The sequence below is a fragment of the Lontra canadensis genome, unplaced genomic scaffold (assembly GCF_010015895.1).
Source record: "Lontra canadensis isolate GAN:19392208 unplaced genomic scaffold, GSC_riverotter_1.0 scaffold18, whole genome shotgun sequence".
NCBI lineage: Eukaryota > Metazoa > Chordata > Mammalia > Carnivora > Mustelidae > Lontra > Lontra canadensis.
The window spans coordinates 3912396-3930687 of record NW_022631012.1 but is presented as its reverse complement, the minus strand read 5'-3'; the positions used below and the strand labels follow the sequence as shown (position 1 = coordinate 3930687).

The following is an 18292-nucleotide window of genomic DNA, read 5'->3' as shown; positions in this document are numbered from 1 at the left end:
CAATAAATCCCAAAAGAAATGAAATGTAAAGATTCTCCAACTCATTTCCATAATAAATAGATTTAAAGAAATATGTGTGTCTAATGCTTACTCTTCTATCATTATATTCCCAAAGCTTTTAAGAATCTAAGTTCAGTGAATGAACCGATAAATACAATGATTAAAAACCAGAGGTGAAGGCAATATTGTTCCTTATCTCTGATTTTAAGCTACCCTTGGACTCACTTAGGTACCCAGAAAGCTAAAGGATAAGCTAAATCTTGATAGAAATATTACATTTTTTTCCCTCAGTGACAATTGATGATTTTCTTTGGTAACTACTGTGAGAGACAATGCTACTATTCACCAGGGTTCAGTTCTCTTCCACTTCTAGCTACATGGAAGACTGAAATTCTTCTCCCACCAGAAGTGAGGTATGTCTTGTTTTAGACAATGAAATTACATAGAAGCGATTTATGAGACTGCCAGGGCTAACCTCTCCAGCCTTCTCTTTCCCTGTTGCCATGATGCAGGGATCCTATGCAGACATGGAAATCCCATAAATATAAAAGCATCTCAGAACACTAGACCATCACAAGGAGGAGGGCTGATCTGTAGTACACTTTACATGAAAAAGATTTAAACATGTTCCTATAACCTACTGTAATATGGGGTTATTAGTTATAGCAGCACAACCTTTACTAACTTGACTTTAACAACTATTTCAGCTTTTATCATTCTCTTCCTCAATCTCTTTTTTCGTATGCTGCCTCTTTGGCTTATATTCTCATCTTCTAAAACTCTGTCAGATTTTCCTTACTTGTCTTTCTTCTCACATGTCTTTTCTTATCTTTCATGATAGGAACACACACAGGAGTAGAGAAAGTAAGGCAGAAAGGATAAAGTTGTAAAATAAAAATAAAATAAAATGGTAATATAATAAAATAAAATAAAATAAAATAAAAATACCAAGTACAGGCATACAAGGATATAAAATCAGGGGCTTGCTTTCTTTCAAAGCTAGCCCTCCCAAGATTATCCTAGATTTCAGTCACACTGCGATAGTATAATACCATCCCATTTTACATGTGGCTGTTAGGTTCCCAGAAAACAGTATCCTAATTATTCACAGAATTGTTGCCTATGGGGGCAGAGGAGGGAGAAAGTGAAATGAATAGAATGTAAAATTTGGAGGCACTTCTATATTTGAGTCCCAGTTCCACAGCATATACATTGTTGACTTTTTGATGTAACTTTCTAATTATTATAGGTTCAGTTTCTTTATATTTTAAATGGAAAAAGTGATAGTATGCTTCAGATGTAACAGCATTTGACAAATATGCATGTGTATCAATTATTCTTAGGGAAATATGGACAGCTCAGGAAAGTGTGAGTCCAACATACTAAGTCATAAGACCAGGTATGGGAATCCCAACCAGCTTTATGACTTTTCCCCTGTCTCATCACATTTTCACCCTCACAGAAAACTTTCCAGAACTTCTTAGGTATCTCAAATGATAAATGCCTGTTATATGGCACACAAAAGCACTTGTGTCTCTAATTGTGATAATCAGTATGGAACCCAGATATAGGCAAAAACCTAACATAAATTGTAAAAACTGAAAGCCAAGCAACCTCCTAGTGAAAGCAGTTTGGGCTACTGTTTGAGCTCGGTCCTGCCTGTTTCTCAGACATCATAACCTAAAATTGTGTTCTTACCTGCTTAGCATTTCAAAGTTTACTGATCTAGTGACAAATAGGCTTTCTTGATTCTGTGTTCTGATCTTCCACAAATGAATGATTAGGTTTTACTAAACCTTTCCTACTTTTGACTTACTGCCTTTCTGAAGCTCTACACATATTAATTGACAGTGTTAACCTTGGGTGGTAATTCTAGGTAGATTGTTGGCTCGACAATGCTGTCATTAAAAAATCAAAATGTGTTCATTAAAAATCTGTTTCTCCATTCTTTCTTAGTTAGCAAATAATTTTGAAAATTGATTAAAAAACATTAACTATTAGGGTTTTTAATGTGTAGTTTATAAACTGTCTCAATCTTTTGAGTAACAAAAGAATGAATAAATGCACTGTGAAAACATACAAATTTAAATAAATTAATAAATTAAGTATTTACCAGCATCATTTATACCATAGGAGGCAACATGAGGAATAGAAAAAGCACAGGACTGGTTTTGCAGTCTGCCTTGTGATTATAATTGCGCATTTTCTAAAGTCTCAGTCTCTCTGAAAGATACATTGCTTTCTATTCCTTGACTTTGGTACCTAAATATGTTAGTGTTTAAAGAAGTCTTATATAGATTACTTGATTTGCTTTAACACAACCCATTTCAGATTTTTACTTCCCTGTGTTTCATGTCATTTTTTCCAGCATCCACATTTCTCATGCTGCAGATTAATTGTACTTTCCATTAATATCCTTAGTGGGGACAGAAAATAGCCGAATACACCCTTTGCATACTTACTTGGAGATCATTTACATATAAAATTGTCTTTTAGACTTTGGTTCTTCAGGCCAAATCACACCACTTCTTTTTCTCAGAGGTCTGATTTTCCAAGCTTAATCATCCTTGTGGTAGTCCTCTGAACTGTCCAAGTTTTCCACATCCTTCTTTAGATGAAGTTCCACAACAGCTCATTGGGGCCTAATGGAAGTTTGGAGGCTCAATGATATTTTTTTTCCTAAGCTAATTAAGTGCTGAATAAGCACTCTGGTAGAAAAATTAGTACAATATAAATTGCATATAAACTCTTATGGAGTAATGCTAAGCTCTTAGCTACACCCAAATGTTGGTCCCCAAATAATCTACTGAGAAATGAGTCAATACATAAAAAACTGGAAATTTGTCTAAAGAAGGATGAATATGACACTTTGGAATGACAAAGTCATATTGATTTCATTATTGGGAAAAAGCCTGAATGATGGGAACCAAAGGGAGGTCTAAAAAAGAATTACCATTTTCTCTATATGGCTAGCTTCAAACATGTAAATGCCAACTTATCCATTAAGACTTTCCTGATCCCACAGCCTCTCTTCCATTCTCATGGCTCTGTTTTTCTCTCTGCTATAGTATTTATCACACTGTTTAAGATTTTAGTTTATAAATGTTTGCCTTCTCACTTCTATCCTTCACAAAATCCTTCACAATGCCATAACAGTTAAATAATTAAACACAGAAATGAATGTGTTATAGTTTACCTTAAACACCATGAATTTTTACATTTGCATATCTTTGCATGTTTCCTCTTTCCAGATTCTTCTTCTTCATAGCATAGCTCAAACATCACTTCTCTATGGCTTTCCTTGATGCCCTACTTTCTATCCCAAAGACAGATTAATTTATCTCTCATTTGTGTTCCTATAACAATTTAAACATATTTATATCTTATCAATTATTTTGGTTCAATCTAATTACTAATGAAGTTCTCTTTTCTTTTCAACACTGCAATTTTCAAGGGCATATCCATATCCACTTTTAAAATACATTATCTAGGATATAAATACTTAAGAAATTGAATTTGTAAATATTTCATATCTACTACTTAACTATAAGCCTCTTGAGGGAAGAATACCAAACACGATTTCCCCTTGCATGCTATAAACACCTGTTGAATGGATGGATAAATGATAAAGCCATGACATAACATGCACACATGAAGCTAAGAAAGCCAACACAACCACAGATGTCTTCAAGCTTACCGGTCCATGGCAGGTGAGGATGCCGTCTTCCATCTTCTCACACTGGGGGTCACACTCCACACAGATGGAGCCATTCTCAAACTCTCGAAATTCCCTGTGAAAACATCAGCTGCGTGAGGCGGTATAAGCAAACCAGCTGTCAACTTAACAAATGAAGTAACATCTGCTAAAAGCCCTATTGGCAGAGTACATTCTAGAGTCTGTTTCTCTATGTGCCAGGAGCATCAGACTCATTTCCCTGTGCATTAAGGAATAAGTCCTCCATTAGGAGAAAAGATAAACTGCAACCAGATGGCTCTCCTTGCCCTCCACTGGGTTCAACGATAGACTCATTCAGAAAACCTCTCTCTTGCAAGAGATATTCTAGCAGTCTTTAAAAGAAAGAAGGAAAGAAAGAAAGAAAGAAAGAAAGAAAGAAAGAAAGAAAGAAAGGGAATGAATCCTCTGATGACACAACAGAATCATTTTTACCTTTTTTAAAGTAAAGCTGTGCCTGTTTGTCTCTATATAAAATTTTACTCTCAGTTGAGCTTTATTTTTTAAACTCTGAAAGAACTATTGTATTTTTCTTGTTGCTAAGTTACATGATATTCCCCATCCCTGTCCTTCAAATCCCAGGACTCTTCAATTTATTTTTGGTGAAACTTCAAAAAATGCTTTGATTTCTTTTCTTCTTTTAAAATAGCTGCCTTGGAGAATTAGAGAAAATATCTTTTTATGGCAGATTTTATATTCTTAGATTATTGATCTAATATCACAACATCTTTTTCAGTTTAAGATCTTTTTGAAGTAATTCTATACAGTATAAAAAAAATAGCTAAATGATAACATTCTAAAACTCTCTAATTAAAACCTAGGATGATGGTTATCCCTTCCCACAACCTTACATATTGTGGCTATATGAATATTAAATGTTATCAATAGTAAGTTTCCTAATCAATATCTACTATAAAATTTCCATTTCAATAATTGGGTATCACTTAGGTACAATATGTTTAAATACCTCATTCCCAATAATGTATAAGAGGATGAAGCACAGGGTAAAGATAATTTTAGAAGGCCAGTTATAAGTCATCAATAAAACTTGACTAAATATTTATAGCTTCTGATTATTGTGTGTCTGTATAACATGAGCTATCACTCTAAACTTAAAGCATTGCATATATGATAATTATAGATTAATTAGGTGATAAATTTAAATTTACTTGTCCCTAGAGTGAAGTGTTCACTTATTTTCATAGTGAATTATCCTATTTGGTTATCGTAAAGCCTTAATAAATGATAGAAATCCAAAAGGTGGGTTATTTTTCTGTTGGTTAAATTAAAACTACACATACACTAAGGCAAGATAATTAAGTTTGGGTTTTCAAAATAAATAGCACAAATTGATGGTTTAGTTAGGTATCAATGCACGTATTTATTTACATGGATTTTGCATTTTTAAAGTGAGGTGTAGGTTTGTGATAGATTAAGCTTCTTAAAATTTTCTTGAGTTTAAAAACTCAATTACATAGAAACAGATTTTCTTTTGCAATGTTTTATCAACATGGATTATATACATGGCTTGACAGAGGGAATCTTCAGAATAAAAAGGTCAAAATGACCTGATATGTGGGAAGAGGGTCATATATGTGGGATGGCAGGTCAATTGTGAAGAGATTCAAAAGTATCATTTCTATAATGAAATTATAAAATACAGCAAAACCTGCAATCATCAGCAAATTATTTTTTTGTTGTTTGTTTGTTTTTTGAGTATAGTTTCTGGGATTGCTAAAGGGTTACGTTACTGAATGAAGGTCATAATATTTGTGGTACTAAAACATTGGTCATGCTTTTCTTTCTCTTCTTGAAAACCCCTTCCCTACAAACAGAGTTGAGGAATAAAGTGATTATGTCATAAAAAGTCTTGGAGATACAGCGTACCTGTCTTTTCTTCTATAGACTAGACTTCTATTTGTATAGCTTTGGGCTCCCTTCCTTTCTGCTCTCAAAACTGATCCTTATGATTTTTATTAGTTTTGCTCTTCATTGTCAGTGTCTCCCTCATTGCTTTTTCTTCCCTGTTTCCTATTGATTATACTACGACTTTGCCAGAGATCCCCTCTCACTGAGTTTGACCTAACAAATAACTGTCTACTGAGCTGAGTTTTACATATGGAGCTTTCTGTCACGTTTCACTACTCTGCATTTCCCACAGTCCTGCTGTGTGTGTTACCTCAGCCAATCCTGTGATTCAGAGTAAATGCTCTGGAGTCAAGTCCTTACCAAATCTGACCGGTGTTCTCAACACCAACACTAATACTTCTAGGCCTGAAGTCCCTTAACATCTCTAGACTTCCTTTTGTAAATATCCTTTGTAAAAGGGAAAAAAAAATTGTATTTCAGTGAGAGGTGTGATTACTAAATATAAAAACGCCTACAAAGAGTCTAGATCGGCACTCTTTCTGATGTTTCTATGTTGTGCTTAAAGTTGTAAAAGCGTTTGACCACGTTGCCAAGTAAGACAGTTTTAAGATTGCGTTGCAACTTTTCTCTTTCATTCTAGATGCTTGTGACTGTAGTTAAGGGTTGCTAAATACAGTGGCTTCTATGACCTGGATTTGAATGCTAACAGCCAGGAAATGACTGATTGCCTTTTCCTCTTCAAAAAGTCCTCCTTTGGGGATTTCTTTTCATATAAAAATTATAAAAATATAGGTGCCCTGATTTTGGTAACTGTCTTATTTGTATTTGTTTTCTGCATTTTTAAGGTGACTATTTTACCTAACCATCTAATCAGATTAGATTAATAGACACAAAAAGAATATTATAATCATCTTAGTGGTAAAATTTTTTAACAAGCCTTTATTATGCATTTTCTCATTTAATAACTATAGTTATCCTATGAATTTGACACCATTATTTTTCCCATTTTCCATATAAGAAAACTAAGTTTAGAACAATTGGGTTTTTTATCCAAGATTTAAAATGATGGAGTAATAAGGTTAGGATTAATTCATTATTCCTCAAAGGCTGTTTCAACTGCGGGGCAATGTTGGAAAAAAGTAGTCGGTACCACAAGATTGGAGGTGGGAAAATCTATCATTGCATAGGCTAGAATTACATCAGAGTTTTACATGGTAGTTTCATTTATTATCTTTCAAACTAACCCTTGAACACGATTTCCTAGAGCCTTACTGCTACTGCAAAAGACATTAAAAACTTCATATATTTTTAGTACATTTGATCTAATGACTTGGAAAAAGTTAAACTTTTAAAAACAGTTTGGTAGTCAGTGTTGTTTAATTAGAAAACAGGTATTTTTCCTTTGCTTCGCTTTTATTATTTTGCAGATGTGAGACAGAGGATGGTATATGCATCCACGTTTTTATCCAGTTCACATTTATGAGAAGGTTAAAACTGAAATATTAAGAGAAAATAACAGTATCCGGAAAAGTAGCAGGATGGAAATCAGATGCGCTGAATTCTAGTGTTGGCTTGACTCTTGAAATGGCACGGGCCAACATTTCATTCTTCCGGTTTTCATTGTTTATAAGATGTTGCTGTTAGAGAAGTTGGTTTCTGGAGCTTGATCCCTCTTTAGAATTGCTTATTTTTAGGAGGGCATGTGTTGTGATGAGCACTGGGTGTTGATATGCAAATAATGAGTCACTGAACACTACATCAGTACTAACGATGTACTTTAGCCACTTAGAGGTCATTTAAATAACAAAATAGTGTACCCAAAAAGACATGTTGGAAGAGAGCTTATAAAAGACATTGTAAAAGACATCTTTAAAAATAATTTTAAAACAATAGACATTTGAATCTGTAAAAAAATAAAATGAGGTAAAAGAAGAAACGAAGTAAAGAACCTCAAAACTACACTTTTACAGAACTGTTGAAAATCCTTTCAGTAGCAATATAAGAAAATGTGACTCAGGAACGGTACTAAAAAATGTATTATCACACTAATGAAGGACAACTGTGATGCATGAAATGGTATGTTATGATAAACTGATTTTATGAGTACATGAAATGCCATGCAACAAGATATATTCTAGGCTTTACCGTTGGCAATGTGATTATTATAGCACCAGAAGGAATTTAAAATTCTTGATTTAAAATACTGCTTAGGTTATCTTTAGAAAGTGGCAGAACACCACCAAAATCCCCTTCAACTAGAAACTACAAAGGCAATTTTTCTATAGGGCTAAGCAGTTGTCAGAGACATAGAAATATGTATTCTTTGTTTCTTATAGACATAAGTTGGATGGAAAAAAATCAAAAATTATTCAGTAATTCTAGATGAAAATTAAGAGGCAAGTATGTGAAAAAATATTACTGGGACATCTGGGAGGAAAGATTACTTGTAATAATCTTCATAAGGAAAATAAGAATATGTCTTTCAATTTTGCTTCAGTATACACAGCTATAATTTATTAAGAATGATCTATTTCAGTATAATTTTTGTTTGCATAATAGTATATATTTGGACTTGTCTTATTTCAAATAAAATTATTTCCCCTTAAAACAATTCCTCTATGTGTTGTTGTCCCCTTTATGCAAAAAGATCTTCCCTTAAAAACCTAGCCAGCACACACATTCTGCAATTTTATCATTTTCTTATCATTTAAAAATCTGAACCAATCAGCACCTCAAAGTTTAGGAAGTAAAGGCGATGTTGTAAGATGCCTTACCCATCATAGAGGTTACAAGACTCAATACAGCTCCTTCCTCTGCTGAAACGACGGCAGGACAGGCACTGGTCGGGGCCAGGTCCCCAACAGCCATCGCCTGAACACAGATGGTTGCACACCATTCCTTCAGCAGCTGGAAAAGAAAAAGACAAATTCAAGAGTGAGATAAAAAAGAAGGTTGTGTTAAAACTTAACCATTAAAAAACAAACATTTAACCATTTTAATGGGAATCTGCCCAATGATGCTATTTCTGAAGAAACTGGTTTGAAGGGGATGTGTGGCAGATAACTCAGTCTGCCTACTCAGTGTGGCCCACACTACTGTCAACTTCTTCCATATCACAGAGCCCCATCACTATGTGTGTAGAACCACTACATTTTTCATAAGAATGAATAAAAATGAATAAAATGAATAAAATGATGTAGATTGTCTACATCAAAATTCTAGGAAGGAAGGGTGATAGCAATTAACCTTCCAACTAAGGCAAGGAGCAAACCATGCCTTTCTCAACCCAACCCTTTGTTCCACTAAGACACCAAAAATTTTCACTTCACATCCATATGAGAGCTTCATGAAGGAATGGAATAATAATTCTTTAAAAAAATAAAATTTAGAGAAAGGAAAATAATATCTGGAAGGTAGGAGGAATGAGAGAAATGGAAATAAAATATAAGTTTTTTACAGGCTTCTGCTTGCCTTAATATTTAGTTGAATTGGCACATGTAAGGAAAGGGTTTTGCAAATACGTGCAACAAATTGTAGTGGTCACTGATGAGGAGGTATAGAGATGAAAGTAATAGCGATGATCTTTAGCTTTGTCTCTATAGAATCTGCTAATGAAAGTGCTTCCAAAGAATTTGGGGACTGTTTTAAAATTGCCACTTAAGTTCACCATCTCTGTGTCCTTTTATATCAACATCTATTCAGAATATTGCTCTTTATGTGGAATAACATGATTTTCATAAAGGGATACTAGATGTTGAATAGGAAGGGCCTAGAAAGACTTCAAACGTCTGTAAAGTGATTTGAGTCCTCTGAAACACAACCACATGTGGTTTTCATAAAATATTAGGAATTTCCAAGATTCAAAAAGCACATCAAAAAATCTTTATCTTCCCATTATTTACCAAGGTTAATTATTATAGGATGTAAGTTGTCATGACAAAAGCATTTGTAGGACGGGTTGAGATAATATGTGAGTGTAATATAAACAGGGGAAGATGTCCATGAATGCTACCTTTTTAAACACAGTTTTGAGAAAGAAATTGCCAGCATTCATGATGCTAACTTGTTTTTAAAAAGTGAAACAAAATCGTCCAATTCATGTATTCTTCCTCTTATATCCTGCAGCCTTAAGGGGGTCCCTATGCTAAACTGTGGAAAATTTTTTCTCAAGGCGGAGTGAGACTACCAACAAGTCTTTTTACTTTACTTTTTGCTTAATTGAATAATTTCTTCCAACATAGTTTAAGAGAGAAACTGTGTAACTGTGTGTTAGTGTGTTTGGCATCTTTATTGAAGTATAGATGATACATAATACATAGCTCATACCTAAAGTGTACAATTAGATATTTTGACATATGCATGCAATCATGAACCATATACATAATTAGAGTAATGAATGTATCCATTAATTCCAAAAGAATTCTTATGACCTTACATAATCCCTTCCTCATTCCCCATCCCTCTCAGACAACCATTGATAGGCTATTACTTAATATACATTAGTTTGCACTTCTTATAATTTTATATAAATAGAAACATAGAGTATATACTCTCTCTTATATAGTTTTTTTTCACTTTGAACAATTATTTTGAGATTTATCTATGTTGCTGTGTGTATCAATATTCATTCATTTTTATTACTAAATATATTCCATTGTATGGATATACAACATTTTTTAAACCATTCACCTATTGCCACACATTTAGACTGTTTTCCACTTTGTGTTATTAAAAATTAAGCTACTATAGCGGCATCTATGTGTCTCGGTCAGTTAAGCATCTGACTCTTGATTTCAGTTCAGGTCTTGATCTCAAAGTCATAAGGTAAAGCCCAATATCAGGCTTTGTGCTTATTATAGAGCCTGTTTTAAGATTTTCTCTCACTCACTCTCCCTCTGCCCCTCCCCACACTGCTCCCACACACTCTAAATAAATAAATAAATAAAATCTGCTATAAACATCCATGCACAAGTCTTTGTATAGCCATATGTTTTCATTTCCCTTCAGTAAACACCTAGGAGTAAAATGGACATAGTATGTATAGGATTAACTTTTCATGGAATGGTCAAATTGTTTGTCAAAGTAGTTGTATCGTTATATATTCCCAATAGTAATAAACTCAACTCAAGAATTACAGTTCCTTCACATTTTTGCCAATACTTTATATGATCAGTCAGCTTAATTGTATCCTTCCTAATAAGTATGTAGTGATATCCAATTATAGTTTTGATATGCATTTCCAAAATAATACCCTATGGTACTGTATGGTACTCTCCAGAGAAACAAAATAAACAAAATGAACAGGATACATATGATTTCTTATAAGGAACTGGATCATATAGTTATAAAGGCTGAAAAATCCCATCATTTGCTCAGGAAAGCATAGTTTCGGTCTCAGTCCAGAGGCCTGAGAACTGTGACCACAGATGGTGTAAGTCTCATCCAAAGGGCAGGAGATGGCCAATGTCCTAGCTCAGAAGTCAGACTGAGAGAGTGAATTTTCTCTTCTTCTATCCAGGCCTCCAGTGGGTTGGATGATGCCTACCTATTTTGTTCCACTTAGCCTACAAATTCAAATGCTAATCTCATCCAGAAACACCCTCATAGATACACTCAGAAATAATGTTTAACTAAATATCTGGACACCGACGACGCAGTCAAGTTGACACATAAAAGTCACTATCACAAGCAGTACGTAAAGATCCATTCATTTTTTGCATATAGATAACCAACATTTCCAGTACCATTTGTTAAAAACACTCTTTGTCTTGCCTTTGGAGGTGTGTCTTGCAAGAAGTTGCTGCAGCCAAGGTCAAAGAAGTTGGTATCTGCATTCTCCTCCAGGATTTTGATGGGTTCCTGTCTCACATTTAGGTCTTTCACCCATTTTGAGTTTATTTTTCTGTATGGTGTAGGAAAGTGGTCCATTCTTTTGCATGTGACTGTCCAATTTTTCCAACACTTTCGTTGAAGAGATTTATCTTTTTTCCATTGGATAGTCTTTCCTGCTATGTTGAAGATTACTTGACCATAGAGTTGTGGGTCCATTTCTGGGTTCCTTTTTCTGTTCTATTGATATCTATCTGTTTTTGTGCCAGTACCATACTGACTTGATGATTATAGCTTTGTAATATAGTTTTAAATCTGAAATTATGATGCCTCTAGCTTTGGTTTTCTTTTTCAACATTCCTTTGTCTATTTGGGGTCTTTTCTGGTTCCATACAAATTTTAGGATTGTTTGTTCCATCTCTGAAGATGTTTTGATAGGGATTGCACTGAATGTGTAGCACTAACGTGAAACACTAACCTAAAATTCATATTTTGTGGATATTTTTATAAAGCATAGTTTGTTACTTAATAAAGCCAACTTTAAAATGTTTTAATTACAAGAGTAAAGAAAAAAAGTCTTTAGAGGCATCTCAAGCATAGACTTTTTTATGCATTTAAAATCTCACCAGATCATTTTTAAATTCCTCAACATCTAGGCTCTTAGTAATAACCACTCTTATTTCTTCCATATCTACCCATGGTTTATGCGCTACTTACACTTACAATTCACCACCTTGATAAGGTAAATTTTTCTTCTGCCTCAAGAAGGTCCTTGTTATTTCTCCTTCTTTTCCTTTCCCCCAGGAAGGAATGTTTCATTAAGTAAAAGTTAAATATTGTATCTTTACACCACATAATTGGTAGCACAGACATTTTTAACAATATTTGTTCTTCCAATCCATGAGCATGGGATGTTTTTCCATTTTTTTGTGTCTTCCTCAATTTTTTTTTAAATGAATGTTCTATAGTTTTCTGAGTACAGATCCTTTATGTCTTTGGTTAGGTTTCTTCCTATGTATCTTATGATTTGGGGCACAATTGTAAACAGGATTGATTCCTTGAGTTCTCTTTTTTCTTCCTCATTGTTCGTGTATTAGAAATGCAACTGATTTCTGTGCATTGATTTTATATCTTGTGACTTTGCTGAATTCCTGTATCAGATCTAGCAATTTTTTGCTGGAGTCTTTTGGATTTTCTACACAGAGTATCACATCATCTGAGAAGAGTGAAAGTTTGTCTTCTTTGATGATTTGGATGCATTTTATTTTATTTGTTGTTGTTGTTGTCGTCTGAGTGCTGATGCTCGGACTTCCAGTACTATGTTGGACAGTGGTGAGAATGAGCAACCCTGTCATATTACTGACCTTAGGGGAAGAGCTCTCAATTTTTCCCCAATGAGGATGTTGTTTTTCCAGCTCCTGTAAGTGTAAGGTTAAGTTGTGTATTTGAGACTTTCCTTGTTTCTTGAGGAAGGCCAGTATTGCTATATATTTCCCTTTTAGGACCACCTTTGCTGTATCCCAAAGGTTCTGAACTGTCGTGTTTTCATTTTCATTTGCTTCTATTTATTTTTTCTAATTCTAGTTCTCTTATTATTTCTACCAGATCTGCAGTTCCTTCCTCCCCTTAAGTCTTGAACCCTTTAAAATCATCCATTTAAGTTGGGATCAACTTCTTCCAAGTTCCTTTAATGTTGATATTTTGACATTCTCCCATGAATCACAAATGTTCTTAGTGGCATCTAGGATGGTGAATCCTTTCCAGAAGGTTTTCAAGGTATTTTGCCTAGATCCATCAGAGGAATCACCATCTATGGCAACTATAGCCTTATGAAATATATTTTGAAATAATAAGACTTAAGAATCAAAATGGGCTTTTTGATATATGGGCTACAGAATGGGTGTTGTATGAAAGCATAAAAACAATAATCTCATGTACCTCCATCAGAACTCTTGGGTGGCCAGGTGAATTGTCAATGAGCAGTAATATTTTGAAAGGGAACTTTCTTTCTGTGTAGCCGGTCTCAAGTGGATTTAAAATAGTCAGTAAACCATATAGTAAACAGACTGCTGTCGTTCAGGCTTCATTGTCCATTCAGAGGCCACAGAGTAGATTTAGCATAATTCTTATGGGTCCTTCAATTTTCAGAATGATCAATGATCACTAGATTCAACTTAAGTCACCAGCTGTGTTAGCCCCTAACAAGAAAGTCAGGCTGTCCTTTGAAATTTTGAAGCTGGGCATTCACTCGTCTCTAGCTATGAAATTCTAGATGGCATCTTTTCCAATATAATGTGGCCTCATCTACACTGAAAATCTGTTGTTTGGTGTTTTTATTTTTAGATAACTATAAATTCACATAGGCAATACTGCAGAGAGATCCATGTTTCCTTTACGCAACTTCCCCTAATGGGAAGATCTTGGAGAACTATACAGCTCGATGACACAAACAGAATATTGACATTGATACAGTCAAGTAACATAAGATCTCCATCATACAAGAATCCCTAATGTTGCACTGTAAAGCTCTGTAACATTTGTTTATATGTCTTTGTGTAAATATAAATTTTCATTTTTTGGAATAAATGCCCAGGGATATAATTGTTGGGTCATATGATAAGGTTATTTTACTTAATATTTGCTGTTTCTGAGAAAGTGCTGAACTATTTTCTAGAGTGGTTGAGCCATTTTACATTCTCACCAGGAGTATATGAATCAACTCATTTTTTTCTCTTGCATTTGGTTTTGTCACTCTATTAATTCTAGCCATTCTGATAGGTGTATAGTGATATCTCATTGTGGATTTAATTTTAATTTCCATAAAATGGATAATAATATTGGCATCTTTTAAAGAAAATAACTTAAAGTTTTTGGTTTTTTTTTTTTTTTAGAGAGGAGGGTAAGAAGCAGAGAATCTCAAGCAGACTCTGAGCACAGAGCCTGACATGACCTTGTCTATTTCAGAGCTGTATTTCATGACCTTGAGATCAAGCCCTAAGCCAAAACCAAGTCTAATGCTTAACTGATTAAACCACCCAGGCACCCAATATTGACATCTTTTAATATGCTTATTTGCTATATATATCCTCTTCAGTGAAGTGTATCTTTATGTCTTTGCCCATTTTAATTAGAACTTTTACTGTTGAATGTTGAAAGTTCTTTATATATTCTATCTATCTACCTATCTAACATCTAACCTCTCTCTCTCCATCTGATTTGAAAATAGTTTCTCTCAATCTGTAGCTTGTACTTTCATCCTCTCAATAAGATCTTTATTCAGAGCAATTGTTCTATAAAATCCAATTTATCAATTTTTCCCTTTATATACTGTGGTTTTGGTGACAACTTCAAATTCTCTTTGTTTAGCCCTAGGTTCCAAACAATTTCTCTTCATAATTTTCCAGATACACTCTCTATATTCATTAATATGATCATGTGATTTTTCTTTTTTTATTAAATACAGTATATTACACTGTTTTATTTTCTATATTGAATCAGCCTTGTATCCCTGGAATAAACCCTGTTTGGCTATGCTGTATAATTAATTGTATATGTTGTTGAATTGTTGAATACTATTTGCTATACTTCGTTAAGGATTTTTGCTTCTATAGTCTTTGAGCAATACATTGGTTTGGTTTGTAATATCCTTTTTTTTGGTATTCTGTGTTCATATATGGATCTTAATCTTAAAAATCATCATGTGAAGTAGAAATAATTATTAATTTTACAGAGGGGCAGAGGCTCAGAGAGGTTAAACTGCCCCAGGCCACAAGTGTCAGAGTGATGTTTTAAACGTGGTCCTGCCAGTTCTCTTTACCACCCGATAGGATGAAACTCTCAGCTCCATAACCCACCTCCTCTGACATTATGTGCCAGGGAGGTTGGGATACTTCATTATAGCTTGATGAGGGTAAAAGCCTACACTCCCCTTTCCTTTCCTGGCATTGGTGAAGTTGAGGCCACAATTTTTCCCCTATGGGGTTTGGATAGAGTAGAGCAGTTTATCTAAAAGATTTCTGCTCTAGTTAGTGTGTCCCTTTCCTGGTCCTTTGGACAGAGAGAATAGGATTTTGTTGTAGCTTTTTTGGTCTGCATCTGTCAGTGTTTCTGAGTTGTCAGTCTTTACCTCCAAATCTGGGATATAGGAGAAAGAACAAAACAAAACAAAAACAAAAACCTACAAGACTCACATCTATGTCCTTTCTTGAATTTCAAGTTGCCAAACCTGTCTTCCTTCATCTCCCCAAGTTTCAAAATCTTATGTTTCTTTTATATACAAAGCCCAGGTTTTCAGTTGTACATAGCAGAGGGAATAGGGAAAGGTACATTTAATTCATCTTCCCTGAAGCAGAAATCCCAGTATACATCTTTAATTTACTGCAGCCTATTTTCATCATGTTCTATCACTATTTCATTATTTTCTACCACTTCATGTATGTTCTAAGAACCCTAAAATAGGATATATATATATATATATATATATATATAAAATTTCTCCATTCTTAACCTTTAAACTATCGCCAGATATTCTGTTCTCTACATTATTCACCACACACTCATTATTTTAACCCTTAGAGTGCCTTTTGAAGAGAATTAAATAATAAGATTATATATATTTATCTATGTGGTGCTCTTCATTCCATATATAGATCCATATTTTCATCTGGTATCATTTTCTCCTGAATAAAGGATGTCCTTTGGTATTTCTTTCTATGCAGTTTTCCCTTGGTGTTGCGCTCTCTCTCCCTCGCTCTCTCTCTCTCTCTGGCACTCTGACTGCAAACTCCAGCTGCCTTGGTCTTCCTGGACTCTCAGTTCTGCTTTCTCAACTCAAGCAGTTTTTGGAATTCTTCCTGGGTCCCTCCTGACTGTTCCATGGTCTAAAAATTCTCTCAAGGTAGTTAGAGTAAATTACCAGGCTCATGTCATTTGTTTCTTCACTCTTAGAGATCATTCTCCTTCATTATCTGATATCCATTCTCTTGCCAACTGTCATTTTATACATTTTGTCCTTCTTTTGGTTGTTTCATGGGGAGGGGTAACTCTGATCTCTGTTGTTATATCTTGGCCAGAAAAAGACATCCTATTTTTTTAAAATAGGAATAGTAATTTGATTACTAGTAATAGTGATAGATCACTATTAATAGTAATAGAGTAAATAAGTTGTATTTCTTAAATTCAACATGGGATTACTTGCTGTTTATTTATAACAAAAGTTTTTATATAATAAATCTCAAAAATGTCCCACACAGCTTCTAAGCACCCACAAAATTTTATTGAAAATTATAATTCCTTCTATTTTGTTTTAATTTATTTACTTTATAGTCATAATCCTAAATACAGAAAGGTAATTTTTAAAGATAGTCTGAAAGAACAGAGACTAAATAGACTGTTTTCCTATGTAGATAAGATTGTGCCTCTTCTTAAATACATTATTAATTATTTTAGGTAAGTCATAAAGTTTGTGACTTTGCTAAATTGTGGTTTTATTCAGTTGATTTATTAAGTTGAATTTATTAAGATTTATTAAGTTGAATACCACATATTATAACTATTTTTTCTTCATATCATGTGGAGATTTCAAAAATTGAATGATTCAATGTTCTATTTGGGAAAGGCTGACAGTTTATCTGTTATTTTTATTTTGAACTAATAGCAAGAGTTCTTTCTTTCTTATTTATTCATAATGCAAAGAAAGAGAGTTCTCCCACTGTACAGAAGAAATGTCAGTTGAAATGGAATCCTAACATAGTTTCATATCATTGATTCTCTAAATTTATAAGTGACTTTCACTAACCTATGAAGATGTAAGGAATAAAAACAATGGTTCAATTAAGCTGACTGAACATAAGCATATTAAGATCAAATTCTATGTAATCAAGAGCTAGAAAGAAGCAAAAAATTCATGATATTAACTAATATAAAGTTATAATACCCATGTTTATAAATATTCAGCCATTTTAAGGTTATTTATAGTTCATATTCTGCAACATATATATATTTACATACAATTCTAATATATATTTGCATCAGAGTAAATCCTTAGAAGTGAAAAAAAAGTTATAAATGCAACTTGTAAATACAAGCAGAGTATATTCAAAATCACATCGCAGTGTCATGAATCTGATTTGCATTCATCACTTTCAAATCCTTATAGAAAATAAAATTAAACTTTTAAATTCTTTGTCAACTTCTAAGTCTCTCAAATATATGCTTAATTTCTTCCTTCAGAATGTTGACAAAGCCATTAATATCTCATGGTTATTGCCAATTTTATGATAGCCCATCAACCTTTTGTCTATTTCACCACCTTGTATTAATATTTTTCAGGTTTGAAGCCTCACTCTTTAATCCCTTCTTTTCTCTCCCAATATATGGAAAAGTGAAACCTGCCTGCTCTGATATTCTGTTACACACTTTGAATTATGTGGAGAGGAGAATTTTAGCTTCACCAAAGCTCCTACCTTCTTTTCTACTGCCAACGGTCTCCCTTAGTCTGAATTCAAATGCTCAACTTTAGAACAGTTTTAGATCAAGATCTATTGGAGGAAAGTAATAATAAACAGAAAACCATAACAATTAACTTCCTTCTCATTTTTTCCAAACCACTAGATGATGGTCTTGAAGGCTGGTTGATCATTTTCTCCAGAGTGAAACCAGGAGAAATGTCTCCACACAGCACAGAAAAAAAGGCCAAGAAAGCTACTTCTTTGAAATTCTTTAGAAAAAATAATTTTTCAATCAGCACCCAGAATTCAACAGTTCTTTGACCTCCCAGAGTGTTAGTCACATGGGAAGGAATAGAAAGCCTATTCAATGGCTTATAGTTCAAAAAGACATTACAAGTGTCTCTAAAAATAC

General features: G+C 33.8%; 1 protein-coding gene across 5 annotated transcripts in view; it reads right to left on the bottom strand.

The window, feature by feature from the left end:
• The window catches only part of ERBB4 (erb-b2 receptor tyrosine kinase 4), a 1133152-nt gene that overhangs the window by 248603 nt on the left and 866257 nt on the right, over positions 1–18292 (bottom strand). For all 5 annotated transcript variants that reach the window (XM_032859886.1, XM_032859888.1, XM_032859890.1 and 2 more), the window contains exons 13-14: positions 8377–8509; positions 3698–3791 (exon numbers count right to left, since the gene is read on the bottom strand). In XM_032859886.1, the coding sequence (XP_032715777.1) occupies positions 3698–3791; positions 8377–8509 (227 nt within the window). The remainder of the gene's footprint in view (positions 1–3697; positions 3792–8376; positions 8510–18292) is intronic.